Source organism: Athene noctua, chromosome 9 (genome assembly GCF_965140245.1).
Source record: "Athene noctua chromosome 9, bAthNoc1.hap1.1, whole genome shotgun sequence".
NCBI lineage: Eukaryota > Metazoa > Chordata > Aves > Strigiformes > Strigidae > Athene > Athene noctua.
Window position 1 is genome coordinate 1,880,154 of NC_134045.1, and position 22,844 is coordinate 1,902,997.

General features: G+C 48.4%; 1 protein-coding gene across 1 annotated transcript in view; it reads right to left on the bottom strand.

Moving 5' to 3' along the window:
• The window catches only part of LOC141963909 (hydrocephalus-inducing protein homolog), a 126,207-nt gene that overhangs the window by 95,362 nt on the left and 8,001 nt on the right, over positions 1-22,844 (bottom strand). Inside the window, 4 exon segments of the mRNA XM_074913645.1 lie at positions 1,674-1,691; positions 2,192-2,393; positions 11,409-11,533; positions 17,383-17,582. Coding sequence (XP_074769746.1) covers positions 1,674-1,691; positions 2,192-2,393; positions 11,409-11,533; positions 17,383-17,582 — 545 coding nt within the window.

Here is a 22,844-nt window from a genome sequence, read left to right on the forward strand (position 1 = left end):
ACCAGAGGATCCCAGAGCACTGTAAAAGCAAACCAATGAATTCAGGCATTGCATCACTTCGGTGAGACCAATGTCTATATGTGCATGGAAACAGAGGCCCTGAGAGGGGAAGGCACTTTTCCTGGCATCACCCACTAAAGAAGTCTGGACCAGCATCTCTGAATCCAAACCCTTACGTCTGGCCTTGAACCACCTTATCTTTTTCCTCTTTTTGGCCATCTCTGTAGGGCTTTGATGCAGTTCATCTCTCCCTTACTTGGCAGCTGTAGCAGAAATCATTCTAGAGTTTAAAGATCACAACCAAGAGATAAGGGAGCACTGCTACAGAGAAGTTGCTTCCTAGCTGGCACATCGCTGTCCCCTCTGCACACTCCAGTCCCCGGCCATGAAGAACCAGCAGGTGACAACTCTGGGGGGATGAGTGGAAGGCTCCATGTGTAGCAGCAGATCGAGGCAATGTAGTAAAACCAGGATAGCGATCATCACCCAGCTAAATTCAAATACAGTTCCAACGGAAATACGGTCACGGATGTTACTAGCTGTACACAGACAGAGCCTGGGGCAAAGGCTGGCACCAGCACCAAAAGTACTTGCTTTGGCTCGCCCCCCCTGGAGCGCAGTGGGGAATGTTTCTCCACGGCTGACCTACAGCCCTGCGCGTGAGGAGGGCTTCCCGCCACCGATGAGCAACCCCCAACTCAGCCTCCATCAGCGGACAATAATTCCACCATTACATCCCAGAAAGTCCTGCAGGAGGGACACACAGCAAACCCCTGGATACACCACCTAAGGATCCAGGTCTTCTGGGGTCACAGCCCAGAGCAGGGTCCTGCACTGCCTCCTCTCATGGAAAAAGTCCTCTCTGCTCTGAGATCTCTAAGGCTTCTCTGGCAGCAGGACAGTGGCCTTGGAGCTATGACCATCCCTGGGATTGCAAGGAGGAAGAACAGAACGTCCTGGTCAGACTCAGGACATAAACCGGCATGAGATCAAATGTAATTGGAAATGAATCAGGTTGAAGTGAACTGTGGGGAAGCCCGGTTGCTTCTGAGGGGAAAGAGGATCACTCAGGGTCCAATCTGAGACAGGCAGGTGAGGAGAGAGCGGTAAAGGAAGGGTCCAGGCAAGGGCCCAGAGAAGGCAATGAGGTTTTCTTTTAACACATTGAGCTTGCATGGAAGTCACACACTGTGTAATTAAAAATAGAGAACAGTGGAAAACTAGTTTTGGCCTTCAAGGCATTTCTGACCTAATTATGTTGAACTTTATTGGCTCAGAAGCCCTTAGAAAGTGCTCCAGTTTAAGGCACTTTCCTGATTAGCTGTGAGCTAACTCCTATACACCTACATCCATGCAAGTCTGGAAAGTCCCACAAAGATTCCCTTAATCACCCAAACTTGTAAGTGTCATTTCCAGTTCATCCCCCCGGGCTATAAGTGTGTCTCTGCTGCCTGAAAGGGGAATGTCAAAGCTTCACCACAGACACCCTTGGAAGAACCTGCCCCATCTCTCAGCACCATGAAGACACAGGCTGCTGCAGCCCAAACGCGCTCTGTCCCGTGCTGCCCTGCCTTCCCTGCGGAACCCTTCACCTCCAAAATCTCCCCAGTCTCTGAGGAAGGGTAGAAATACCTCGTTGTGCTGGAAACCGGGACAGTGCAAGGCAATTCAACATCCTACAGCAGGACAGCCTCAACTTGCTGGGCCAACACAGCACCTGACCCTGCACATTCCTGGAGAAGGAGCCTGCCACCTTACCAAAGCTGGAGTGGAAGAAGCTGCAGTGAATATCACAACAGTTATGCTACCTGCAGCTATGTTAAGTGCTGCTACTCAGTGCAGTCCCAGGGAACGAGTGCTGACACTTTCCTCAGCCTCATGGACCCCCCATAACCCAGGGGTCTCTGGATATCAGTGGTTTGGGGCTCCCTAAAATGCAAATTTGCTCTCTGAGGGAATCCAGTCACTGCAATCAACCTTTCCTCCACAAAACACCATCCTCAGCTGGACTATGGATGGAGCTGGAATGCGAGGCACTGAGCTCCATTACCCTAAAGCCCAGGGACACCTAACCTGATGCCATACATGGTTTACTTGTCCTAAACCATTCAATGCACCACACCTCTTGAGGCCACATGTTAGTTTTACCCTTGGGCAGTGTATCTTACTGAAATGAATCTTTCAAACGAACCTCAGCCTCTGATGATCCTCCTCTTCCTGAGTTGAAAAAGCCTTCCACTGGAAGTGAACTTTGATTTCACTCCGATTGTGAATGACTACAGATCTGTGGTTTGACAGTGTGAGGTAAGTCTTCTCAACTGTCAGGGAGCTCCTGGCCAGACCGATGTTGACATCTACAGCTGCTCCAGAGAGGCTCGTGTGAATATCTTCACCTGGAAAAAAGCACAGGGGAGTCTTTGCTCATCTCACTTGCTGATGGAAGTACGAGGAACAAAGCAAACCACCAGTAACAGAAGAAACTCTTACAGCTTTTAGCTGTATTGGCAGTTCCACAGATCAGCACATTCATCACAACCTGACAGCTACCCGTGTACAGAATGAGGATGGCACCACCATCAGCACCTTATTTCTGGGTGCATTTGTAGAGATCTATCCCCAAGGTGACAGTATTTACAGTGAGATTTTTCCGATGTGCCCAGGTGGCCTTTGGGTTGCCATCCCACTCGAGTCATAGAGAATTCTGCATCCAAGTCGTTCAGGTGACTCCGAGGAGTCCCACCTCAGTCAGGGCTTGCCCAGCGTTGTGTCTCTCCTGATCCCTTGTTGCTGACACCCAAAGATGCCTGGGGGCACGCAGGCAGGAAAGGGAGGTTTGGAGGAACAAGTGACAGCCCAGGGCAGGATGGGACACAGAAGAGAGCTTCACTGTGTTGCAGAAGCAGCGCCCTCACTTGCTGTGGGTTTGTGAACACGTGTCAAGACGAGACTGGTGGGGCACGGCCCACCCCGACCTGCCCATTACAGCCCTGCAAGCCCATTTCCTCAGCCGGGACCCTGCTGCTTATGCCCGAGTCTGCAAGTCTACGCTGCGTCTTCCCAAGCCGTTCAACGACCAGAGCGAGGGCATCTTTGCTTGCCACCTCAGAGCCCGCTGAAGAGGAGAGTGTCCCTGGCTGTGCACATCAACTGACCAACGACTGGGGCCTTGCTGGAGGACCTGCCAGCACGTCACCCTCCCAAACAGTCTCCCACCAAAGGCTCCCTCCTTTCCAGAGTTTTCAAACCTTCCTTCTTCCCAGCCAAGTAACTCCTGGCAGTCAACTGAGATCAAACTTCTGTACCAAGCTCACTCTTCCTCTTGCAGGCAAGTGTTTCCCAGGTGAGACTCAAACAGCAAACATCAGACATGCTCTCCAGAAACGGCATTTCTGTGGAGTGGTGCTTAAAGCCTCAGAGCCAGCCCCAACGGACAAGTGCAGCAGCCTGGCCGTAGCCTGGAGAGCATCCCTCTGCAAAGGCAGAGCCTCCTCCTCCCTGCACAGGTCACAGCAAGGCAGCCAGCCAACGGACCTGCCTTTAAAGCGCTACTGTGCAACAACACAGGGAGAGCGCTGGATGTGTGCTGGGTGCACTCCTGAAATCCTAAGCCAGACACAACACAGCAGAATCACACTCATTCCAGGGAAAAAAAAAAAAAAAAAAAGGAGCCCCCTCTTTTGGGGGGGCACTGGGGATTGACTCACCCTTAAAACACTAGTTCTCCAGAGTCATTCACTCATCTCCACACACAGAGAACCCAGCCTTCATGCCTGTATAGCCTCAATTTCTCCGCTCTTAAGGGAGTATGGAGTGGTAGGGATTTGTGGTCAGAGATGAGAGTTATGCTGCAAGGACAGCAGCAATGTTTACAGTGACTTGACAATCTGCTTTCTATAATGGACAGCTTGGCATACAGAAATGACTGATGTTCAGGAGAGTTACAGAGGCGGGTATGCTTTATGAGCACTGCCTCTCCCTCCACTGAATCCTTGGCATATATTGGCAAGCAAAGGAGCCAGGAGCCAAGAAATGGGAGACATGCACAGTGCCTCGAGCTTGGGTTTATGGAAACACGAGCCAGCGCTCTACAACGATCAAGATGACAAACTACTGCAAAATAAACACCATGAAAATTATCATCGTCTCCCTGCCTAAACCCATGGCCACGTGCATCTCGAAATACTGGGTATAGTTCTGATCTCAAAAAAAAAAGCTGAAGCATCTCAAGCTAAATAGAGAAGGACAGAAAGAACAATTTAAAGTATGAAGCAGCTTTTATAAGAAGATTGACTATGACTCCTCATCCTAGAAATCATATGGGCAATAGATGGGAGAGGTTTGTAAAAGCATGGATGGCCTGGGAAACGTGAATAAGGAAAAAATTGTCACTATTTGTCATAAAACAGGAACCTGAGGGCCTGAAATAATGTTATTAGACAGAAATTACACAAAAGTGGCAGTCCTTTTCCAGGGAGTATTCCTTCCTTTGGAACACACTGCCACAGGAGGCTGTAGAGGCTAACAGCTGCAAATCCAGGGAGAAACCGGACAAATTCTTAGAAGATAAAGGCATCAGAAGCTATTCAACAGAGATGAGAATAAAGCCTCCAGCACAGAAAAATGCTAACTCCAGAGCCCGCGAGGGAGAAAGCATGTGCACCGCCTGTTTCTACACAATTTGCTAAACATCCCCTACTGCTGCTCTCGCGGGGAGTTGCTGGGGACGCAGCCACCCTTGCGCTCCCGGCTGCAGGCACCGAGGACTCTTCTGAAGGCTGGAGGGTTTGCCGGAGCACCTTCTACCACAGAGAGCATTTGGCATCGTGCTGAATACAGACACCCACAAATCGCCGGGTCCAGGAGTGCGCACAGCTGCCAGCGAGTCAGGAGGAAGCCACGGATCTGTCTGCCAGGCCCATGAGCTGACACGGAGAGCGGACCGGCCAGGGTCGGCCACGGGCGGCTGCAGGCTTCATGTCTTGGGTGTCAAATCAGATGTGACGTTTCATTTAAGACTCTTGGCTGTTTTTCAATAAACGCCTCTGTACTGTAACAGCGACATAGCACTAGGCATTTCACTTGGCAGGGCAGTGTCCATGGTGTGTGGTTTGGGATGCTTGGCTGCCATGAAAGCGCATCTACTGAATCTAGATGTGTCTGCCCTATCATTATTTACACAACGTGATCTTATTGCAGACTGTCAACTCTCTCATTCTTACATGCTTCTGATACATTTCCTACAGGTGGCAGGACACAGCTTTCACTCTGCAACCTGAACAAAGCAATGCCTGAACTTGAAATTAAACGCTAGACTTTTTACAGAGCAGCAGAGCAGATGCTTCGGGTTGTGCACTCCTGAGTGGTGCTCTTTGACACAGCAGAAACACCTCTGTGTTTTATCCCAGCATCCATCCACATGGCTACAGACACAGGTATCAGCACACCACGATAACTTTTCACTATCTTTAAGTGAGAAATCTGTGGGACTCCTGTTCTGCAGGAAAACAGACAAAGAGAGAATTTACAGAAGAGCTAAAGCATCTTTCTGAATTCTTCTAATACTACACAAGCATCCTGGTACAAGAGGGAGTAATTTTCAGAGCAGTACAAACTGATCTTAAACAGAAAGGATAGATGAGCAAGCCCTTGAACAAGATTTCGAAACAAATTTCAGGTTTGACGAAGAACACATTCCTAGTATCCAAGAGCTGGTACTTTCCTTCATTGATTACTGCTCTAAACATTAGGAAGCTGGTAGCCAGGTCGATTAGACTGAAGAGAAACAAAACAGCACCCTGATGCATTTTGTCTTCACCACGACATATTCTTCCTCTATCCCTGGGTTTCTCTCTGAGATTCTCTCTCTGAATTTGGATTGTAAATCTTTTAGAAGTGAATGACAGTCACATTTGGAATATTTAGGTAGCATGGAAAGCAAGTGTAATTTCATTTGCCCAGTCTGTCAGAAGACAGTGCCTTCCTGCTGCTGCTTTTTCACCGAAAATACAAGCAAGCAATGAAAGGAGAGCTCTTCACTCAAAAGGATGTGACTGTACCCCCATATCGACCTATGAGAAGTAATTCTTTTGCTCCTGCTATCATACCCAGCTGCCTCCACTGCCGGCATATTCTTGTTTTTCAAGCAGCGTGCAGAGGTCTCCGTTACCACTTCACTGCCGGAGAAGCGAGTCACCTCACCAGGCCGAGCGATCTCTGGAAAGCTGGAGAAGTCACCTACAGCCTGATCCAGCCGCCCCACCACGTGCTTTTTGCTGCGTCTCCCACAGAGCTACCACCAGATCAGAGTCAGGAGCGCTCCTCTGAGCTGTTTCGCTCTTGGGAAGCTGATGGCTTCACCTACAGGATGCGCCGATTCTCCGCCGGCCTGAGAAAGGCGTCTGTCCGTCCCCACGCCTGTATCTCCAGCCCCAGAGCAAAGCATGGAGCAGCGACAGTCATTTGCAAGTGCTTCTCCGCGGCGGTGTTCAGAAGCTGCCTTCAGACATCATTAAACCATCACGTTATTTACTCCAGACCTCCTTTATAAACCTCACCACTAAATAACTGCTGCTGGCAACACAGGTGTCTCTAAAGAACCACTCCCAGGCTACAACAAAGCTCAGAGCATCCTCCTCATGACCGTGCCCACAGTTGTTGCTGTAACGGCCAGAGTCCCCAGTGTGGCCCCGGCCTCAGCAAAGCACCCACTGAGCCCACGCAGCACAGTGAAAGCAGAGGGTCTCTACCCCAGAGGCCCTGCAAGGAGCCATAAGACAACAGATGGGGATGAAAAGGGAGGTGGAAAGCAGTGACCAGGCAGCAGTGCTCCACAGGACAGGCTGCAGGCTCTTCAGACAGCTCTCCTGCACGCTGAGCCATCTCCCTGCAGTCAGGCTCCCGCTGTGCATCCTTCTGTGACCGAGCACCCACCGCATTCCCCAGCACCCCTCTGCACTGTGCTTAGCAAGAACTGTTTGCCTGGTTCCAGGATGAAATACTCCGGCACAGGAATATCCAGAAGCCAGCACGGAGGCTTTGTCCTGCCCAGCATGAAGGAGCTTTGCAGAATGTTTTGAAAAGGACGATGAAACCGTCAGAGGATGGAAGACCACTGCCGCGTACCCAGGATGCCGCGGGCTATTTTTAATCGTTATTGCTACCACAGTAACGACACGCTGGGGTACCCGACTGGCTGAAACATTGCTTTTGGCCATGGGGAAAATGGTGCAGGAACTTTCATTCTGATTGCCTGGCAAAGACATGCTCAATAGACCACCTAATAAATCAGTCACCCTTCAAGCTGTGCTTCTGCTTCTCAGCAGATGCTGATCGATCCACAAGGAAAGGAGGCTAATGAATGTTCAGTTCTGTCCTGAAACACCTCCACCGGTAATGACACTTAGAACACGTCAGTGATTTCCACTGATGATAAGAGTAGACAAGCTGTGGTCAAGGATGACCTGCAGAGAGATGAAAACCACATTCTTCCAGAAATCTTTCATGTGCTAAAAATGGGGGATGCAGCGTCACGCAGATGTCTGTTTCTGTGCATGCCTGAGGATGAACAAAACAGCCAGAAGGAGATTTCTAACTTCCAAGCCACCCTCCTAGTACATACACCCTAGTCTGTGCTCACGCAGTCAGCTCCATGGGTTGCTGGAGCAGGGGTTTTCTTCAGAGGGGTGTTATGTAGTTGTGGAGCTACAAAGCTGTGCAAAGAAACCTCAAGCAAATGAAGCACAAACTTCATTCCCCTTCATCTACCCTCAAAGTGACAAATCAGCTCTCCTGAAACACAAGGCCCTGGAGAGGGGCCATACTCTGCAAGGAGCAGAACAACCTTACCAAAAACAGCATGAGAAAAATTCATTATTACAAGCAGCTCTAGGAAAGGGGAAACAAAGACAGGAAACAGTTGTTACCTATTACCTGTTTTGATAGAGACAAACACTCTGGAGACCAACTAGACTCACCCATCAATCTAAGTGATTTGAACTATAAGAGCATATAACCAATCGGCTGTATAAAGTATTAGTTACCAACCCTCGGTCTGTTGCAGTGCTGCTACTGTTAAGATGCAAAGTCAACATATAATTGCACAAACTCCTATTTACACCTTTTTTGCCTACAATACACGACTCCCTCCACTCCCTTTGAAGCAGATGTACGAGAACATAAAAGTCTGACAGAAACCAGCCATACTGCTGGGAATTCTCACAAGAGAAGGAAAAAAAAGCACAACATGCACTCACCACCTACGACAGGCGGAAAGAAAAATCCCCTTGCAAAGTTTTTTAATGCCTCATAGCCCAAGGAAAATCTAGAGAAGCCTCTTGTACAGCATCAGTCTGGCTTACACCTTAGGATCTAACACGGGAAACAAGATCTTCTTTAAAAACTCACAGAATAATGTCAGTTTCTAACCATCTGCCAGCACTAAACACAAAATAAAAAAGAATTACAGCAGTTAGTGCACTACAGGGAAGCTTTGGATTCAAAAGGGGCTGTTGCTTAGGAAGCGGAAGATTTCCCCACCTCTTAGCACCTGTAAGCAGCTACCGTAAATCTTCCTGGTGTGGAAGGAACGGAGAAGTGCATGAAGATGAACACCTGCAGACTGGAGTGGCAGTGGCACACAGCGGTGGGCGTCAGAAGCTCACCGTCTGTTGCCATGAATTTAGCTCAACAGTAGCTTAACGCTACTCACAGAAGCACCAGAGCCCCTGTAAACACTGGCACAAGACTAAGATTAAAGCCAGAAAATGGTTTTAGTATTCCCACCCTGGTATCCTGCACAATACAGGGACGAGTCAAGTATGTACCGAGGTAGGGAGTTTGCTCAGGCAAGTACTGAGCCTCCTCCATTTCGGCTGAAGTCAGTTCAAATTGAGAACACTCAGCAACTTGTCTGAGTGATCTCAGGAACAGAAAATGCAGCACAACAAGGGCTAAACCTCAGTTAAACCCTGCTGCCTGTCCACATGCATCAGTGAATTTACAAAGGAGAAAAAAGAGGAAGGAAAAGACTTGGTCTACAGACTAAATCAATAGGATTTTCATTTCACTTTCAAACGAGTTCCTAGAACTCAGTGACTGCAATGCCAGCCTTGCAAGACAGATGACAAGACCCTTGGTCGAAAGGGGGTTCTTAGAGGAAAGAGAACAGAGCTCTGCAAAGGTAGTTGCTTTCTCCAAGGCCAAACCACAGATGACTATCACAACAAGGCAGTGTTTTCTCAGATGCTTTATCCTCGTGGTAGCTGAGATGTTCAGAGGTGCTGGCACGTCCACGCTACCATTACTTGTTCAGCCTCAAACAGCAATAAACAGCCAGGGCTGGGATTTCATGAGTGTCCTGCATGTGTACAGGGACCACTAACACACCGCCAAGCCCCTGCATGGGTGGCCTCATTACTGAAGTAAGCCTGCTCAGCCAAGGAAAAGGATTCAGCATCCCAACACGTTTACGTTCCCAGATGGAGTATGAGCTGGGCTTTTTCACACCCAGACCCATGTACATGGGGGAAATGGAGGAGTTGGGACATGTAAAGCAGTGAAGATCAAATTTTCACTGTAAATCATTATGCTCTTAGCAGCAAAGACATTTTCTTCACAGTCACCTGTAAAGTTTGTAGCAACACAATTACCACCACGCGGACAGCCTGTCCAGGGGACAGCACCTGCACTCCTAACCAGGACAGTGTAAAGGAGGCACAATTTTAATCAGCCAAATAGCAGGCAAAGGGAAGAGCTTCGTGTCTCCTTAAGCAATGCTAGGGACAGATTTGAATTAAAATTAAAGCCAGGCAACACGCACCTGATCCTGTATCAGTCACACTAAAACCAGTGGGATTCACTGAGAACTACTGCCACTTGTGAGCAAGTCAATACAGACACAGAGTAAAGCAAGGAAAACGCCTCCCAACACCCTACACTGATATTTTGCTCTTAGTGCCTCCGCTTCATAAGAAACAGTCTGTTGGCAGCTCTGAAAGAGCAGCCCAGCTGCTTTTTGTATGCGAGTCGCAGGGAGTCTGACAGCGCAGGACAAAGCAGCCAGGGCTCTCCCCGCCAGGCTGGGTAACACGGTCTACGCCTAAAACAAGCGGCTTTTAAGACTGATTAAATGCTTTGGTTTCACTTCAGCAATTAATCTCAGCAGCCTTTTACTTCTTTGTATGCTGCAAAGTGTGAGAAATAATCCCTTAATTATTCCTTGCTCTCCTTCTCAGTCTGTGGTTTATTAAAAAATAACTGCAGTGCCGTATTGACAGGCAGGAACAAATCCTGCCTTCATCTCCCAGGCAGCTGCACCACGTTACGGGGAGGTTGCCCACCCCAGAGCCAGCAGATAGTTTGGTCCCTGTGGCCTGTCCATGAAAAGCACTTTGGCAAAGATTACCCATGGAGGGATCAGGTGTTAAGAACAAGGCTCAGGTTTTCCAAGCAAGCTGTGAAGATCCCGGCCCTGGATTCTTCAATTGCACTTTCCATTTCACATGGTATAAACCCCACCGCCCTGTTAGCCCTCATCCAACCCAGGAAAAGATCTATCCCTCTGAAGTTTATCCTATAGGTTCCCTAAACGCATACAAATGAGGCACCTTTTGTCGTTCTCTGAAATGTCAGTTGTTCTGTCAAGAAAGTGTTACCCAAACCAACGAGCTTCTCTGAGCATAAATTTTCTGTGAATGTGTCATTGACTGAAAAATATTAAACAAAGCTGTGATAACTCAGAAGGCTGCAAAGAGCATTTGGAAGATATAAGAGAATTTACAGAACTTCTACAAACTCAAGACAATAAAACGCTCATTGCTGGGCTAAAGCATCGCAGTCGCACCTAGGTGAGGACATGACACTTCCCAGGAATGAAGTTCAGGAACAGGGACAAAACAAACCTCTCTTTCAGGCAAGAGAAAATGCACACCAAATGCGTTCAGGCAACTGAAGAAGTGTCTTGATCAGCATCACGAGATACCTCTGCTGAACCAAGGCAGACAGAAGCCTTTTAACATCACACCTTTTCTTGAGTTTTTCCCACCTACTCTTAAAGTGACACTATTTGTCACTTTTTCCCCGAGGTAAAGGACAGGGGAGGTACACCTGGAGAGGGAATTAAGGTGGCTGCGACATCGGGCAATGATGGTAGATGACTGTCATGGGGCGTGCTGGGGGGAGAACACCGTGCTGACAGCAGGGATGGACCAGCACACAGCCACACAGGACACACAGAACAGGCTCAGCCTTTGCCCTTTAACTGCTCCCTTCTAAGCACTGAGACGTGCAGAGGTTTTGAAAGAAAAACTTTTAGAAGTAGTTTGCAAAGCAAGTTTAACGTTATTCTGCCTAGAAGGGGCTCTGTTCTGAAGGATGCAGAGAGCGTGCACCACGCAGTGCCCAGCACTTACCTGTGTCATAGTGAACTACCAGGGAACCGGAATGATCCCCGGTCTTCAGCGGGTGAAACTCCACTGTCACTTGCACGGCATCACCAATCCCAAGAGTCCCGATGGAGGGATCCACAGAGAAGGGGCTGCAACGCAGAGAAAGAGACACATCAGGGCTACTGTGGGCGATCCGGGGACTATACTCCTTTTGCAGCCTACTCCACTTCAGCTCATTGGGCAAGCAGGAAGCAAACAAACCACAGCTAGCAGAAAAAACAGAACATAGAGGATCAGAAATGGCGCTACAGACTCTCACTTCTGAAGAGATTCGGCTCTCCGAACATCCTGTGGTGTCAAACGACCTCACCTCCCCCATACTCTGCATCCCCATCTCTGCAGGGAGGCTCAGGAGTCCGACTGCTGGCAATACAGCCAGAGGATGGGTTCTGAGGAGCACAGAGAGGGTGAGAGCGATCTGCCTGCACAACCTGACACTGACTTCCGCAGGAATCTCTCTTTTCCTGCCACCTATAAACTCCACCTCAGGAGATGCAAATGTCAGGGCACTACCTGTCCCAGTGAGACTGCAGCCTAGCAATCAGACAGGAGGGAGAATAAGTGTCTTTCTGAAGACCAGAGAATAAATATGATTTAATTTGCAGAATTCATTTTTTTACCTTGAAAACATCCTAGTTTAGCCTAAGAAAGGGTGCATTTCGTCAGCATTACAGTGAAAGCTGCTCTAAGAAAAGGAACAATCAGAAAAAGCTGAATAAGTGCAAACGCGGATTAGAGCGATACAAGGACGTGGAAACAAGACACGGCAGGAGGATCCCTTGTACAGCCTGAACCGTTAAACCCCCGGCTACATGAAGTGCCATTACCAGGAGCACATCAAGGCGGGTTTAACAGGGGTTTTTCTGTGTATTCACAAGCACTGCAATCTGGGACTCTGGGTTGTCATCCAAGCTCGGTAACTGTTTGCTTGGCCCACCAGGCAAGTTCTGTGCAATGCACTGGAAAGAATTATGAAAATGTGTTGGGGTACTTTGGATTTAATATGAGCAATTATGATTTGTCACCAGGTAAACGGCTCTTGGCTGACAGACACAAACCTCAGTGCTTTAATGCAAAGGGACAAGCCAGGTGTAACATGCTTCTGCAGCTGGGCTTCATGGCTCTTCTACAGCCCCACTTAGAAAACGAAGTTATTGCTTTTAGTGCTTTGCTGGTGGTCAATTTGTCACCTTAAAAACATGCTCTGGAGAGTTTTACCATGATTAGAGAATGCAACACACACAAAAATACTGAGAACAACTGGAGCCATGCGCAAGCTGAACTTTGTTCATGTAAGTAGTGACAGCTGATGAAATTGCTGGAGTTTCTGCTCATTAAGGAGATGTCACTGCAATTAGGGGCCTGACCTGCTCCCATTACAACCACGGGAGCACTGCCACCGAAGCACGGGGCCTGCAATGTTTGTGTGCTGGGCCTGAGACTCTGGAGAGAGGAGGAAAGACAAGGCACCACCAGCCTCAGAACCGGGCTGTTCTACACGGTCCTGCACCCGCACTGATGGTCACTGACAGGACTGCTGCAGGTCTCTGCCAGGGCTTGGGTGGGATCATTGCCTGGTGTGGGAAAGGCAGAGATTTTGGAGTTTTTTTGGTTTTGTTTTCTGTTTTCCTTTCAGAAATGTTGCCAGAACAGAAAAGCTGCCAGTTAAGGGGGATCCTGGGCAACACTTCAGCACTACCTCCCATCCTATCACCTTCCTGCTCCTTCCCCATGTCTACATACTCCTGCCCTCAGATGGATGGGAATAACCCTCCCGAAAATACCTTCATCTTTTCAAATTGTGAAAGGAGGATCCAGCCAAGTTCAGGACTCGGTTCTCAGGGCTGAGAAATGGAGCACAAATCAGATACTGCCTGTCCTACATCCTACCCCACGCCGTACCCATGAGACAACTCTTCCTGCTGTAGTGGGAGCTCATTACCCCTCACATGGACCTGGTTCTCCAAGACCCAAAGATGCAAGCTCCATGGTTTAACTTAACTCCCCTGAATTTCAGTCACCATCACTAAGCTGTTGTCTGCAGCCTACAGATGAGATGCTAAGGAGACATCCCTGACACACTGTCACAGCCAAATGAAAACCACTGCTGAGAGATGGCACTAGCGGGATAGACATTGGCTTTTTACCCATTAAATGTGAGCTGTTCTTTGGGATAATTTGCATCCTGTTAGATCTACCCTTTTAATGAATCACCACTGCTCCTGAAAGACAGAAAAGATAAGGTTTGGAGGCTTTTTAATAGCTCGTTTTCTTCTGACATGCTTTGTAACTATGTCCATTTGTAGGTTTGCTTTGTTGTACAACATCTAGACTTTCACACGTCCAGATCTCCCAATGGCACCTTGCAGTCCCTTATGCAGCTTGTGTAAACATATCTAGCCACACCAACTTAGGAGAGACCTGCCCATCAGTACTTGCCGAGATCTTGCCTGTTATTGCCCTTCAGAAAGAAAGCAACACTAGATTCGTAAGGAATTTCATCATGATATATTTTGGCATTTACATCTTGCTTACTTTCACCAGGCAACAGCTCCCCATCTTGACAGCTGGGCATCCCGTGATGATACCAAAGGCCAAATACTCCTGACAGAACTGAGAAATACGACTGACAAGTGAATAAAGCTGGCAGTTCTGTGGCCCAGGCTCTCAAACTACCATGCTGCCTGTTCTCCTGAACCACACCTTTGGCACACGCAGTGTGCAAGGAGGCCGCAATATACTTCAAGTGCCGTGGCATGTTTATCTCCTGCAGCCAACCTTTCTTTGGTCTACTGGGGCCTTATAAAATCATTTGAGTTTGGGAAAATAGATTTCATTACAAGCTACCTCCAAACCCAAGGAAGACAGTAAAATTACTGGTGATTGAATTGCCTCTTCTGTCTACTAAGATCTATTGCAGGGAAAAAAAAAAAAAAAAAAAAAAAAAGGTAGTTTCATCTTGGCATATATTATTTTATAGTAACGGTATAACAACCAAACTCAAGCAATATATCTTTTCCAGTAAACCCAGCCTGCTACAGTCAAAGCATCCAAGACTCCATCTCTGTGCTAAAAAATCCTGTCAGCATCACGCAAGGTCTGTATTTCCCTCTTTCACTGCACCTAGGCTCAATTTTCATGTCCTTGGATGGTCTTTGCACATCCTATGGGAACTCGCCAGTCTCACGCCTCCATGTAGCATATGGGTACTACAGGGAGGGATACAAGGGGGCTCGAGGCACTGTGCCTCGCAGGATAATTTCCTGAACCTTCAGAGCTTGGTGGGGACATTCCTAAATGGATCTTATCTCAGACTGATCCCCTCTAGCCCCATAGCATGGCACAGCACAACGTCAGCAATGTCAGGAGAAGGCAGTGCTGCACTGAGATCTGCTTCCAGACACCCTTTTCAACTCGGATGTACTGGGATGACATTTATCTCTGTGAATGTCATGAAGCAGAAACTCGTTATCCTGCCTTAACAATGAGACAACAGGAAGAGACTTTCTCTATTTATACTATTATTACTTTTTATTACCATGCTATGCAGCTAAGAGCTGGGTATGGACATGCAGAGGGAGGAGAGCACGAAGCCAGACTGCATAACGGGGAGGGCTGTGGTGGTTTTCTCCCTCCATGAAAAGTGATCAAATACGCGGCCATGCTTCTGGTAGAAACCATGGCAAGGGAGAGCTCCAAACGGGAACAGCAGAAGGATGCTGAATTGGCCCCATGGCTTCACTTAAGAGCTCTTCCCTGGAGGGAAATGCACAACAAAAAACATCAAAGCCTTTAGATAAACGAGTAACAGGCAGGGAAAGTCATCATGAAGTGACCAGATGCAAGAGCTGAGGGGAAAGGTTAGGACTGGAGATGGGCTGAAAAATGCACGGAAGGTGAAGGCAGACAGGTTATGCTTGATGCCACAGAGAAGGAAATCCAGAGAAAAGCTGCGAGGAAACGTGGTATGAGCAGCACGATGGACTAGGAAATGGTGACATCTGCAGCTGACTTGTAAATGGGCAAGAGCCTGAATATGCTCAGGCCAGAAAACACAAGTTTAAATTGTTTAGATAGAGAATAAAGGACACAGAGGTCACTTGATGGATCGATAAGCTTAGACAGATCTCTCACTCCCTTCTACTCCACTAATCCTCCTCCTCCTCCTCCTCCTCCTCTCACATGCAAGCATGTATTTTTAAATACTCTTTTAAGAGTATTTAAAAAGAAATCTGAATGAAAGTCAGGGCAACTTAATTAGAATAAAATGCTACTTATATTCAAAGATATAAATCATCTGTTTGAAATTTCAAAGCAGCTTTCAAAAGTTTATCATGAAATGGAAGAGATGGCAGATGCCCTCAGCTGACAAGGGAAATCATATCAGCTTCCCATCCCTGTACACATGCAGTCCAGTTGTTCAGAATTTTTTTGTGTGTAGTTTGAAATAAAACATTTGCAATGCTTCCCATTTCTTTATTGCAAATCTGGGCGGAAATATTTGCTCAAGCTCAGAAACTCTTAAAATCCGTATCAAGGAGGACTCGACGTGCTGTATCACTCAATAGGAGAGTTGGAGAGTCCATTGCAAAAAGATGATTACTGAGATTTTACTGAGTATTTATTTTGGTGGCAACAGCTAGATCTGGAAATCCCAGAGGAAAACTGTGCAGTGATTTACAAGTTCCCGCCTACGTGTTTCCACAGGGAAAAGAAGCAGCCTCCTTAAACAGCATCCTAGAAGCCTGCTTAAATAGCCTTGCCAGGGTTTGGTGGAAGCTCCTCTTGAACCCTCATGTTTCACAAGAGAAAAGTAAAGACTGGCCTTTTGAGCCCTGTTTTCCTGGAGAAGAAGTTGAAGCAGCTCAGGTGCACCAAGTCAGACCGCTGGTCTTTGCTGCATTCTTGACCTCAGCTCCTACACCAAGGCCTCCGGGACCAAGCAACTCACCACGAATTACCAGCCAACTGAACCAGTTTCCCTGCAGCTGCATCACCCTCTCCCATTCAGCCAACTGGGAAACCGGGGGCTGTCTTCTGAGACCAGAAGGAGCAGGACAGGCTGTCCACAACACAGCTCATGTCAGGCATTTGATTCGGGACCACCGGAACACCATGTGCTTGCAGCCTCCCAGAGCATGGGTGTCTTTGGCCGACACTGGTATGGAACCACTTCAGAAGGCACTCGGGATCAGGAGGTTGCAAGCTGGATACTTACAGATTGGAGCACTCTCCAGGAAATCTGGGAGAGATAAAGCTCTAGAAGAAAAGGCCCCCAACCCATGCACCAGACACTTGCTGCATCTTTTGCCTGTGCCCTCATTAGCATGCTGCTTTGGGGCTGTGGTGCAGTTTTTAAGCCAGTGTCTGCTCATCTCCACCTAAAAGCTCATTCTACTTAATATTTGGTCCCACGGACCAGACCAAACCCACTGGAAAACAAAGTTCCTGGCCTGTGTCAGGGCCTCAATACCAATTGCTTTGATCTACGATTTCTAATGGCACTTGCATATAAAGACACAGCTGCTGGTAAATTTGTAAATGTCTCTCTCACCAGCTCACAGCTTGCCCATCTCTTAACACTGTGTTCGGTCTACAGGAACCGAGCTCCTAGAGCTGTCGCCTGCCACGCAGCATCTTACACAGCCCAAGGGCAGCCAGGCTGCCTTCCTTCATGTGCTCTTTCAGTCTAATGGAATCGGTCTTGCGAGATGCTCTGTTGGAGACACCACTGCAGTACAAAACCTCGCTGCAGCACGCAGACTTTTATCACAGGTTCCATCATACTTAAAACACTATAAGCAACAGCAAAACCCACGTGTCCTGCCCGTTTCCAGCTACAGCCACAACACAGCAGCTCAGATGCTCTGGTTCCTTGTTGTTACCAACCGTGTTATCATGCAACAGTGTTTTGCACAAAGAAGATGAGCTCCTTTACCTCTCAGTGCTGATGCGGTAGCGAGCCTCCCGGTTACCCATGTTGCGAACCAGCAGAGTTTTCTGGGAGCTGTACTTGACTGGACAGACGGAGAAGTTCAGCTGGTCAGGGAAGTCCAGGATAGCTCGGGCACCTACAGCTCGGATTGGCACAATAAACTTTTCCCGTTCTGTGATGCAGGTGAGCTGGTGGAAATAATCCTGCAGGGAAAGAAACAATCTCAGCACAGTGCATTTTGTACCATCCCATGGCAGAAGAAAAACTGCTGGTTTCTATGACTCTAACAGTAGCATCCAGTAACGTCAAAGGGCTTTTTACCTTAGGGACCTTTCATTCCTTTAGTGTGACTTGAACAAGGCTGCTAACTTGCAAAGAAGAAACAATCCCATGGATTCACCTGCTTTCACAGCAAGCTGGCAGAACCTGACGAAATTTTCTGATACTTTGATTCAGAGGCACCAACATAGAGCAATTTCATGGAAGGGATTACAGCAGTAACAAGAACCCGTGATCATCCCCACCGCAGATGATCAAAGGCTCCACTAAGCACCCACTGTGCCACAGTACTAACTCCAATCCCAGCAACACAGTGACCTCACTGATGCTGGCCAGGGAGGGGATGCTCAGGTGCCTTTTCAAAAGGACTTTGCCACGTGCACGACCAACACTCAGTCTTTGGTGAAATATTTAACAAGCTGGACATGGGAATTGTTTTAATGTCAGGTGAGTTTAGGGTAAGTGTGTAATTCCTACCCTTTCCCAGAGCAATATAGGGACAAGGCTGGGGTCACACACCCTTAAAAAGCTATCTGATCCATCTCCCAACCGCAGAACTGGCTCAGCTCTACACCCAATCTACTCCTGCAAGATGTCTGACAAGTACTTAAAAGCACTAACAATTCCACCCCTGCCCTCCGCAGCCTATTCCAGCTCTACACTAGACTTTAAGAGTTCTTCCTGTGCCTAATCTCAGGTACATGAAGGCAAGGCTAAAGCAACAAGGATTTGGCCTCAGAGACAACCATGACCTTGAGAGAGCAAACTGCCTCTCGCCATTCACGCACAGGCACGTTGCGTGCCGAGCCCCCTCTCCAGGGACGCCCTGGGACGCTGCATCCTGTACAAGGCTGGACTCAGCTCTTCAGAGTGCCCTGACCTTCAGCCACGCTCCGTGACCCACCAGAATGGGACCTTGCACCAAGCTGAACAAAGCCTCAGGCCAAACCGGGGGAAAGCCAAGGGAAGAGGGGTGCCAGGCAGAAGCTGGCTGTGCAGGCCGCTGTGGACCCACAGTCCTGTGAGCATCTGCAAGCTGAATAACCCTCCCGTGGGAGGAGATGGGGGCTGCAGATCTCCACTGCAGCACTGCCCTGCCTTACCAGCTCTGCTAGGCATTTACTTACAGTCTACGGGTACAGCTGGAACCAATTCACAGCCTTGTTTTACTTTGCAACTGCAAACCCTTAGACGGTTTCAATCCAGGTTTCTAAACAAACATGCCTGGGTGAGAGAGGGGTTGCATCGCTTCCACACTTTAAAGTTTCTTTTTAGACCCACCAGCTTCAGTCTACAGATTTTCATGAAAATACAACTTCATCCTTCATACAACTCCTCTCCCAGTTTCAAGGAAAACACCTGTCACTGTACGATGGTTCCTCTTCTCCTATTCACCTTCGAGAAGCAATAAGTTACAAGCTCAGGCCTCTGAAGTATCACCACTGGCATTTGAATTTCACCCAGTGAAATTAAAGAACTGCTTGTGTCTCAGAGGTGTCAGTTCAGGCTCTTTGCAAGCTCAGGTTAACGTTAATTACTGTCACAGTGACAGCAACCTTCACTGCCCAGCACACCAGCAAACGCAGGGGGCGGTTTTGCTGTGAAACCAACCCTAAATACCTCACTGAACTCATTGCATCAGACAACTGCGAAGAAGAGATCCTTGTAGCACAAAGTAACGTAGCAAGTCAAGCAGGGAAAGCTCCCGGCTGAAACCAGGATATCATAAAGGCTGGAAAAGAAGGGCCATTAAGAGAGGAGAGACTGGAGGATGAAGACAGCTTCCCATGAGAAAGGGTGGCCCTTCTCCTGCCTTCCTCAGCCACCAATTCACAGCAGGCTTTGAAATTCATCACTTGGCTCCAGGTTCATTTTGCACAGGGCCATTTGCCTTGATTTTCTGCCCCTTTCCTCCCCTCAAAAGTCATCTTAAAAGGATACTTGGAATAGCTTCAGTGTGCTACCAAACATCTAACAGCGCCCGACTGAATTCTGATTTCAGTAATGCAATAACTCATCAGCCTGTCATAATTTACATTAACGAGCATTAATTCAGTCTCCACTGAGCAACAGTAGTGAATTTGGCAAACCTTACAGACTGAACGTGTATTGCTTGAATATATTGTATTGCTACAGCAAAAAGAGCGAGAGGACAAAACAGAATAAGCTGTGCTATGTATTCATATGCTTCTTGCTTCCTTCTTCCTTTAAGATAATCTATTAATAAGCCAAAGGACACACACAAAGGTAGGTATTTCTGTCTATTGCCAGTCAGTTCCACGATGCTTTCCAATTAGGCAGAGACTGTCAGACCATAACGCAAGGACACCCGAACACAGGGTGGCACGAGAACAGCCACACCGTGCAGCTGAAGCCCTAAACCCGAAATGTGTACAACAGAAGCAGCAAGAGTAACTACCTGGAAATGCTGACCCACAGAAAAATTAATATTTCTTATTTCTAAGGAGAGTGCCAATAAACAGAGACATGCCAGCTCTTTATTTACCTTCTGACAGTCCCATCCTGTGGCACATTCCCAAATGACTGCAAGACAATAGGAAATTGCTCATTTTTCAAGCAAGCGCTATATGGCACGTGGCATTTCAGCCACTAACAACTCACATGGTCCTTTTATTTAGGGCTTAGCCACAATTTTACTCCCTTCAATCAGGGGTGACTTTGCTGAAGTCAGACTTACCCCGGGGAAGAACAGATTCAAACCAACTCCACAGCAGGAGTGCCCAGCCCTGGCAGAGGAGTTTGTACCTGCGTCCCAGCTCACGGGGTTATCCACCCTCCCTGCAGGTGATGGAGCAGCAGAGGGGCAGAGCCTCTTCAAAGGCAGCGCTCGTCAGCCTTCCACAACTAACACACAGGTGTTCTGCGTGCAAGCCACTGCCAGCCCAGTGCAGGCGGCTCTGCAGAACCATTTCCCAAAGCCTCTTTGCTGAGGGGTTTTCAAGGCGCCGTGCACCTCCTGACTGCACTGTTGACCCGTTTCTAGCTGAGCTACGGCACTCTGGTGCTTCGCTGGCCCCACACTCCATCAAGTACGAGACAAAATGCTCAATTTGTACAAAATTCTGATTCAGCTGTATAAATCCCCACGTGCTCCTCACTGAGCAGCAGGCATCCCTCTCCCCATGCCCTGCACAACCCCCAGTGCACCAGAAACCACCGGAGTGTCGCTGAAGCTCTGCTGGCAGAGCTCCCTGCTCCATACACTCGCCAGTTCAAGGGCAAGACAAGGGACAAAGTATTGGACATGGGGGTTCTGAGGGTTCTCTCACCCCACTTGTGGTGATGTTCACGTGTTGCTCTGCTGCCTCTCTAAACTCGAAGAGCAGCACTTTGCCCTTCACGGGCACCAATATACCTCTGCCACCTCCCAAAAGTACACTAATTAATATGAATAAATCAGAGTTTGAAGGCACCGGTGTACTTTGCAAAGCCTACCTCAATGAGATTAAGCTCTTGTGTCACTTGAGTAGTTTGGAGAACTGCCCTAGGACAACAAAATTTTAACCCTAATGATGTGAAATAATTTCTCATCCCTCCAAAGGAACACATTCTTACACAAGCATGGGGAGCTAGGGACCACAGGGCATTTTCTCTTCAGTTTTCTATATCCGTGCCGTTTGAGGATAGGACAAAGTGTTAAATTATATCTAAGTAGCAAGTGAAAGATGAAAAGCAGGTAGGCCCAAAGAGTTCTTGCACCGCTGGCCCGGTGCAGAAACATCTACTGACTCAAAGCTGTCCCCTAGCCTCGTCTCTCCAACAAAGCCATGCGAAGGACAGTGCTAAGAGGTAGCAGGACGGTGGTGAAAGGACTCAGCCTGCCTGTCCTTGTTTCCCTGCAGTGCTTCCTCCTGTCCATGCCAGGTATTAAATTCTTCTGCACTAACAAGCCTCCAGATAACAGCATTGACCCTTCACATCACAGCACTGAGAATCAGACCTGCCAGGGCCACAGCACTGATGTGCAAACCTCTAAGCAAAGGCACGGCGCGTTTGGCATGGAAGAGGTGCCAGCTGACAGAGCAGCCACAGTAACACGCGTGACGGCCACAGCGCAGGCTCTGGGTAACGTGTCTGCCTGCAGCTTGTACCTGCCCGTTTATTCCCCTATGTGCTCGTTCAGGCAGATGTCTCAAAGCCACCTGCAGCCCAACAACCTCCTGCCGAGTTAGGGACATCTAGAGCTCAGTGTGCCTGTGCCAGGCTGGCTCCCTGCCACCTGCACAGCGCTCCCTCTGCCCCAGCCTCCCAGCTGCATCGCAGACAGACAAGTGTCCTCAGGGAAGCCCAGCTGCAAGGCTTGAAAACAGAGGGGATGGAAAAGCACCATCTTTGCTCCAGTCCAGGGTGAGGCAGGGAAGTGGCTGCCCGATGGGAAACAGAAAAGCTCTCTAGATCTGTTTGTTCCTCTAGTATTTTCCACAATAATTAAACCCCTACTGTTGGGATGAGATGGTCAAACATCAATACCCCACCCTGCCATTTTCCTATAGTTCCACATGCATCTTCCCTCAGGAACACTCAAGGAAGCGCAGGGAGGGAAAGCACAGCCCGTCAGTCCCTGCTGCAGCAGCTAACAGCATCCTAACAGACCAGCTGCAGACTGCCCGACCACAGCCTGGAGCAGACCCCACAGCAGGCTGTGGGCTATAACCAGTGCGTAAAATCCGCCATGACTTCAGACATAATGTTCTACTGTCTCGCTACCGTGGCCAACACGCGAGGAATTAAGGTGACTCCAGTTTCCACGGGTGGCAGTCCTCACTCTGATCAGGCTCACTTTAGGTCCTCCAAGTAACAAGTCACTTTTAAACACACCTCTGTATCTACCGTTAGTGGAGCAAACCCATAATCACACAGCAGTGGACAGATACCAGAAACCAACCCCTTGGGAGGCCGCCCCACTACAGACGGCAGACTCTCTTATCTCTCAAACCAGCAGACATGACATTAAATGTTCCATCGCTGAAGGACAAAAGTGATCTGAAACATGTAAGAGCCTCCAGCCTATGAGAGCATAATCTTCCCCATGGGGAAGGAGTTTCCCCTGGTTCTAGATCCAGGACAACCCCACTGGAACCAGGACAGTCCTCAAAACCCACAGCAGATGCCCTGTTCTGAATCCAGCCCAGCAGGTTCAGCTTACACTGAAGGCACCAACCTCT